This window comes from Panicum virgatum, chromosome 9N (assembly GCF_016808335.1).
Source record: "Panicum virgatum strain AP13 chromosome 9N, P.virgatum_v5, whole genome shotgun sequence".
NCBI classification, from domain to species: domain Eukaryota; kingdom Viridiplantae; phylum Streptophyta; class Magnoliopsida; order Poales; family Poaceae; genus Panicum; species Panicum virgatum.
In genome coordinates, this window is record NC_053153.1 from 23,306,099 (window position 1) to 23,314,425 (window position 8,327).

At 45.2% G+C, this 8,327-nt stretch overlaps 1 protein-coding gene across 1 annotated transcript; it reads right to left on the reverse strand.

Moving 5' to 3' along the window:
* Positions 1–6,938: 6,938 nt before the first annotated feature.
* On the reverse strand, positions 6,939–7,925 carry LOC120687343 (uncharacterized protein OsI_030282-like). The gene has a single exon (XM_039969311.1). The coding sequence runs from the start codon at positions 7,899–7,901 to the stop codon at positions 7,218–7,220; it is 684 nt and encodes a 227-aa protein (XP_039825245.1). The 5' UTR covers positions 7,902–7,925; the 3' UTR covers positions 6,939–7,217.
* Between the last annotated feature and the right edge of the window lie 402 nt (positions 7,926–8,327).

The following is an 8,327-nucleotide window of genomic DNA, read 5'->3' on the forward strand; positions in this document are numbered from 1 at the left end:
CTCTGAGATGCTCTGACCTCCCTGCGTGTTCATCATTCCATCAAAGAGAGAGAACCTTCAAGTGTTATCATAGAAGGCTTAAGGCATATGCTCATGTGACTAGATAATTTGTTTGTAATATAGCATCTCACCGTCCATGTGCCTTCCCTCCACTGCTAGCATGCACGGCTTGAGCGTCAATCGGCATGTGCCTCCAGTCGCAGTCCAGTCCATGACGCCGAATCATCTCGTCCCTATATGCCCCCTGTACCAATTTGTTAAACTTAGTTTGATCATATGTTGCGATCATTAAGCTAATACGAAGGACAATAGCTCACCAGCCGTTCGGAAGCTGTCTGTCTGCACAGTACGTCCGGGATAGTAGGGTCCTTTCCCTTATGCCCAGCCTCATACACCTCGACAACAGTCGGCTCATGACCTAATTGAACACTCTGTATATATAGCAGAGTTAGTACCATATATGAACATATATGTTATAAGTCTCACTAACTAAACCTTACGAGACATTGAGCCTTCCTCGTGAAGTTGTCACCACCGAATGTGTGGTTCGGGTTTGTTCCTCGACACTCCCTGTGCTTAATCGATGTCTCGTGGAAGCCTTCCGAAGCCCAATGCTGACACCAAGCCATGTAGGTGTCCAGGATGTGAGACATCCACAGGACCATCACCTGCACAAATATGCGCGTATCAATACCGACTCATACTCTAACAAATCCATAGACAATCCAATGAGAACAAACCTGGGAGTACTTATCCGCGGTGAGGTATTATATCGAGGCCCCATCATCCTTGGTCATTGTAATCCCTTCACATGTTGGAAATATTGACAGGTTGCCGAAATCCTAGCCATGTACAGGGCATCCTTCACCAACCGATATGCACTCATGTTGAAAACCAATTCGACATGGTTATGGTCAACATCGTCGGGGAATCGAAACCTGTAACTACAAGATAAATGCACATGTTATTTAACAAAATTATGTTTTCTACACATAAGTCATGCAGAATTAGAAATGGACATCAACTCTTTACCATGAAGTCATGGCAAACAAGTCCCTAGGCATCACCATGGTTGATGTCTTTCTTCAACTTGTACTCTTCCCAACTTGAGATGAGAACCGGTTCAGCAGCCGGATCGTCTGACGTCCGCACCAGACCAGGGCAGTGAAGCCTGACAAGGGCACCCAACACTTGGTTCACCTATGTCTTGCGCCCTTGGGCGGTGAATGAGTGGTCGTACCACTCCCTACAAAATAAGACAAGCATCAAGCATGCATATCTTAGATGTTTAGAACATATTCTAAGCAAAAGATAGAACACTCACCTATCTCCGACGGGGGAGATCAAACGCCTCTGATCTGGCGTACTGGGGACACGTGAAGGTTTTACGCAGTGGCTCTTCCTAAACCAACGTTTAGGGCGTGGAGCTGCAGAGCCTCCGGAAGCCTCCACATGGCCCAACTGCTCCTCCTCCACTGAAGGAACATACTCCTCATCCGCCGCCTGTTCCTCCTGCCCATCGTCCACCTGCACCTGCTCCTCATCCCCCTCCTGCAACTGCTCCCCACCCCCTCGTGCACCTGCTCCCCATCGTCAGAATCTGACTCGGTCTCATCCTGCAAACAACACAATCAAGTGTTACACACATTGAAGGAATCAATATACATGAGTCACTCTGAAACACAAGTGTTATATACCTCATCTCTCTGAAGCGCAAGGGGATGCCCCTGTACCTCAGGGTGTGCGCTCCTCCAAGGCTGCTCCTTCCTGCGGCTGCTCGAAGCACTGCCACGGAAAAGTGTCTCCTTGAGCCCCTGGAACCCCTTCACAACCTGCTTCATCTTCCTAGGCATCCTGTATAAATGTAAAGACATTAGTGACCAATTATATTAAAACAAAATAATGATAACAAATAAAGTATAACAAATCAGCATAAAAATTCACAAAAACACCATAGTTAATAACAATGGTACTTAACTTGTTAGTTATCACCATTATCAGGATCAATTTGTTTTCTTCTAATCGACGATCACCACATTTGTTTTGGGTCTCGTTTCCTTTTCTGTGGCAATGTAATGTCATTAGGGTCTCCATGTAGAGAATCTAATGCAGGAGCAGGGTCTATATCAAAAGAGGATGACAACTCTTCTTCTTGAAACATCTCATCAATATGCTGAAGCAGCCACTCATGGGGGTTGGTTTTGTACACAACCGACGATGCACTCAGCTTAGGGCATGGATATGTCGAGTAATACACCTGCTCCACCTGATGAGCAAGGACATATCTATCGCCCCCTTGAAGTATTTCTCTTCTTTCTCACGATCCTTCCAAAATAGCATGCAGTTGTCCGGGCACACATCGATCCTCTCATACGGCATTCCTAGAGCCTTTAACAATTTCTTTGACCGGTACATGTCTTTAGGCACCTTGTGATCGGCAAGAAGAACATCACAAATCAGGTCCACAATTGCCTTATAACAATTGCCTGAGAAAGCAAACTTCAACTTGATGCCCATTAGATGGGTCACAAACTGGAGGACTGTAACCGTTGTCTGTCCGTGCAGAGGATATTCTAAGGCTTGGAGGAGTTCAAATAATTCCTGAACCTCTTTTGTAGGCGGATCTTCACGATCTAGGTTAAACTCTGGTTGCAGATCATCAAGCATCTGATCCAACCTATCAACGTCTTCACCATCATCCACTTCCATCTGTGTTGATACTCTACTGTGTGACTCACTGTGGAAATGCCATTCCTCATATCCTGGCACGAACCCATTCTTGCATAGGTGTAGCGTGACTTGGTTCTTTTCATAGGCCACCATGTTCTGGCATTTGTTGCATGGGCATTTAATCACGCCGTGTGGTGGCTTTTAGTAAGCATGGTCCACAAACTGCTGAGTCTTCTCAAACCATTCCTTTGTGTGAGACCTGCCCTTCTTCTAACCAACGTACATCCACCCATAGTCGTCACCCATGCTTGCGGCTACATATTGTTCGATGCAACACATTTCATAAGAACCGTCCATCTCTACACATCACGGCCCTACATCTATGTGTAATTGATATGTCCTAAACCCACCCAAGGGCGCCCGATAGAGTGTGTGTTTATTATGACGAGCCTAAAGCGCTCAGGCAAAATTTCGGCAGCATAACCCCGCTGCTCTCCATCTGCATGCCCGATTTGGTGCAGTGGAGATCAACAAGGTTATGCCCCTGAAATTTTGCCTGAGCACTCCAGGGCCATCATAAACACCACACTCTATCGGCCACCCCGAGGCTGTCCTAAAAAGGGACAATTCCAGACCGGCACATCTCACCCGGTCCGAAACGGGTGACGCATAGGTTTTGAAACCCTAACTGCATGCAATGTATGATTAAAGGAAACATAAATGAAACAAGAGTATTATTGATATTTTACATGTTAGAGCAACAACAATAGTAATAAAATATGTAAACAACATGTAATCGTGCTACTGCTAGCTAACTACACAATACTAACTTTAATCAACGTTTCAAGTAACTAGCATTAGACTTCACAATATAAAACTACCCCCAATCATGCATGCCATATATTTATAGCTACCAATCAATCCTCAACCAAACAAAACCAACTCTAACCATGTTAAAATTAACTAACAGTATCCATCATCATATAGTGTATTTACACTAATCATTATCAATAATATAAAACAAACTCTAATCACATTAAATTAACTCCCGTCGGCGGAATCCATGCAACAACCGACGAGATTAAACAAGATTTCATACAAAAATTGTGACGCCACGGTCTCTAACTCACTTGGTGATTTCGAGTCGAAGTAGAACCCTAGGTGGAGCGGGAGCCGGAGCGATGGCCGGGGGCAGGGGCCGGCGCGGCAGCCGACGGCCGGCCAGGGATGTGCAGGGGCTTGGGCCAGGCTGTCGGCGGCCGGTGGAGGGGCGCGGGCCAAGTAGGCTGGTGGTGACGCGCCGGGGAGCGGCGCCGGTAGGGGAGGTGTTGGGGCAGGGGCGCCGACCCGAGAGGCGACGAGGCCAGAGAAGGGCGCGGATGCGTCGGAGGAGTTGGAGCAGGGCCGCCGGACGGAGGAGCTGAAGCGGGGAGGGGGAGGGGAGGGGCGGCCGGACGGGCCAGGGGAGCCAGAGCGGGGGGCATCGGTGTCGCGGTATGGTGCAGTACCTACGGCGCGCGCGCGGTGCAGTGTGTGGCGGCGGCGGCGCGCGAGGTGAGCGAGGGAGAGAGTGAAGCAAAGAGAGAGAGGGCCGGCCTGACCGGTTGGACTAAGTCACGGGCCCGGGCTAACTCCCATCGGCCAGACACCAAGCCGACTGGAGTTAAGTTAACTCCTGTGGGCTGGAAGCCTGGCCGATGGCTGTCGCCCGTCGGCAACCCTAAAAGCCGATGGGAGTTAATTCAGCTGACGGAAGTAGTCTATTTTCCTGTTGTGCATGCTGGTTTCGATGGTTTGGGCCTCATAACCATCTCTGCCTTATTTGGGTTGGCAGAGGCTCGGATAAGATAGAAACCCTAAAAGTCGCCGTCGGACGCGTGTTGTACATCGCACGCTTGCATAGAAGCTAAGCAACACTCCAAAGCCACGAGGATCGTCGGATGAAATCTCCTATGTATCTTTTCCAGTTTTGCCCCTACGGGCATTGAGTCGTCTAGTTAAGTGTAGGGGTAAGCGTCGTATCAGGTCATTATTCCCATGGCCTTCAATACCAAGGTGGGCAGCCCATTGGGGCTAACCATCACCCACTTGGTCATTTGGAGAGAGCTTTGTGAGCAGCCAAGTGCTTATTGTGAAGAGAGACTAGATTAGGAGGCTAATTAATCCCCACTTAGTCTAGGACCATCTAGTGAGAAGGATGAAGGGCGGTAGGCTATGATCGAGACTCTGTAATAACTCTAGTTGGATGAAATAAAAGCTTTTCCTTGTGCTAGTTTCATCCATGAGTTGATTCCTCTCCACCCCCCTTCTTTGTGTTGGTTTTGGCTTTCCAATCCTTGGCTTTTGCGGTGTTTGTGTTTTCCAAGGGTTGGGGCTTTTGATTCTCTCCGTACTGCGTTCAAGTCTTCATTAGAATCCTCAGATTTCACTCGAAGACTTGCAGCAGAATGAATCGGGAAGTTTTGGTGTTCTTAGTGTTCTTGAGCTTCCAACCTTCATCGCCTTGGTCCGGTAGAAATTCATGAGATTTGGTGATTCCTTTTCGGGGATTTCTTTTGGGATAGCCTACTAACAAACTCTATTCGGTGTCTTCAAGGTTTGGGGAAGATTGGGGTTCATTTGGTGAAGTTTGGTTGGATTTGGTTTTCCCAGAAGGTTGTCTCGGGCTTGGCCTCGCGTTTTCGTACACGCCGGACTGTCCGGCGTAATACGCTGGACCATCCGACGCATGCCAGACCGTCCGGCATCACACGCCGGACCGTCTGACGCTTGCGTTTGCGTGAGCGCTTGTTTGGCCGTGCTCGGGCCCTGTTGTCCGACGTTCGTCGGACCGTCTGGTGCTAGACGTCGGACTGTCTGACGTTTACGACCAGGCGCCGTGCTGTGCCTTTGACCTCGTGGCCGGCTTAACACCGGGCCGTCTGGCTGGTCATGCCGGACCGTCCGATGTCCCACGCCGGACCGTTCGACGTGTGCTGCGTCTGCGGGTTTTGGTGCCTCTTGTGTCCTTTCTCGTGGGCTTTTTCAAGGGGACCTTTTGTGTGAGTGTTTGCTGTGCTTTGTTGGGTGTGTAGCCTCCCAGTGGCCGACACTCAAGGCCGTTTTAGAGGGGTATGTTTTTGGGCGTGATTTTTGGTTCCGACCATTGACCCCCCTCTAGTCGCTAAAGTTGATCCTACAAATTCTTAGTAATGTTAGATGTAATTATTTTAATTCATCATTTATAATGGTATTTTGGATTATTTATATGCAAATATAGAAATAATTCTAATTTACCTTTGATGATGGCATATAGGGTAATTTATATGCATTTTATTCATTTTTTAAAATGGCATGGTGAGTAATTTATCCATAAATTTGGAGGGTAATTTATTTCATCTTTCATAATGGCATGGAGGGTAAGTTATTTGTTAATTTAGGAGATATCTTAATTCGTATTCATAATGGCACGATGGGTTATTTTTATATAAATTTAGGAGGGTATTTTATTTCATGTTTTATAATGGCATGATGCTTAATTTTTATGTAAATTTAAGGGGTTATTTTATCTCATCTTCCATAATGGCATGGTGGGTAATTGTTTAGAAACTTCTAATGGCTATTATTATTAGAGCTACATGATGGACAACCGGATTTTTCTGATTTTTGTGAGAATTTCTTGAATTTATCTTATTTAAAAGCATGTCTAATGGCTATTATTATTAGATCTACATGATGGACAACCGGATTTTTCAGATTTTTGTGAGAATTTCTTGACTTTATCTTTTTTAATAGCATGTCCGGTGAATATTAACGTGGAGGCTCCAAAACCCGTGTTAGGATACATGCATGTTAAAAAATAGTGGATGAATTTAATAATGATAGAAATTAGTAATTTAAAACATATGTGGTTTATTACTTAAATAGCAGTTCCTTCATCACATAATAACTTTTAAGATTCAAAATTTAACCATAATAATTGATGTTGTAGCCATTAATTTTCTAAGAAGAAAATTTAAGCCATGCATGCATGCAAATGCCAAATAAGAGAAAGATGGATCTATTAACCAAAGACACTTTGTCTACCAACACTAATAGATTTTCAGAAATTTTGCTAAAACAATTGTTATTTTGAGACGAGTATATGTTGGCAATTTTAGATGCTGGTTCATCTGTTTCTAATTCATATATAACAATGCAATAAGTGGCCAATTTAGATACAAATTTCAAGGGTTATTGTAGATTATCTATCATATAATAGAAAATATAAGAAATTTAGATATAAATTTAAGGAGTTTTTTTATTATATGCCATAATAAAAATATGGAAAATAAATTTAGATACAAATTCAGAGATTACAATCAGCAAGAACATGAATTAAAAACAGAGATAGAGATTACAATCAAGTTACAGGCATTACAGTGCCGGATTGCATGCTAATACATGCAGCCCGGGGCTAGTTTGGCATATTCGAAGGCGGCTTTACTATTACAAGAATGAGCGAGGATAGTGAAAAAAGAATTTAAACTGAAGGGAAATGAACTTTTAATACAGTAGAGTGGGTCGTACTATGCCTTGCTGGCACGGGCAGCAGCAGTGAAGGCCCCTTCCATTGCTTCATATTTTTCAGCAGGGGGAGATCCAATGACCGCATCGGCAGCATTGTTGTAGTCACCAAGAACTAATGCAATTTTTTTCTCATCTCCTGTTGTATAGGCCTTGCTGATAGCTTGGCCCATAGCAAATCCTTGAGCTATTACCGCATCTTTAATTTCTTTCGCTTTGGCTGGTGGGGCAGCAGCTATGACTTCTTCTTGGGCCTTCTTGATTTTGGAGTGTGTCTCACAAAAGGCCTTGTCAACGGTGGGGCATTTTGTTGGATCTGGCGTAGCTGCCATAGAGAAGGTGCTTTCCATTGCGTCAAACTTCTGAGCTGGCGGGGCAGCAATGACAAGGTCAGCAGTTTCCTCATAGGAACTAGCAATTCTAATAGCTTTCTTCTCATCTCCTGTGGCACGGGCCTTAGCGAGAAGGGTGTCAATGGTTTTCAGGTGCCCTGTCGTGGCCTTTTTGACTTCTGACCTTTTGGGTGGTGGGGCAGCAAGGACGACTTCATCGAGAGCCTTAGCGAGCTTCAATTTCATAGCGTTGATGGACTTGCTAGCGGTGGCACTCCATTCTGCTGGTATTGGAGCAGCTTCTGCAATGGTGATATACAACAACAAGGATACAAGTAGGAGGATCTTGGCCATGGCAAACAATTTTTTCTAACAATTGATTGGTTGGGAGACAATCGTAACTCAACAAGACGATGTTGGTCTGGGATTATACTAAGTTGCACACCTTTTTATAGATGGACAGCATTTCTATAAATAGTGGATGTGATATATACCATAAGGTAATGGGGGATTCGTGTGGTTAAGCATTTGATTCGGTGGTTCTAAAATTCGCTACCTGCATGCATTTCAAGCCTAGTGTTCGGGTACCGTACTACTCGCTCCTGCCTTTTCTCCTCCTCCTGTTGGCTTATTGGGCCATTACATGCCAGTATGATACATGTTGGCGGTGTGTGCACAATAATGGAACATTCCATAAACAGTGGGTAGCAGCTATGTCGAGCATTAGCTTTGACAAACCACTTTTGTAACTATTGTATGCATGGCTTATATTATTAGTGA

Coding starts and splice junctions, on each gene's coding strand:
- LOC120687343 (XM_039969311.1), bottom strand. CDS start 7,901: ATGGCCAAGATCCTCCTACTTGTATCCTTGTTGTTGTATATCACCATT.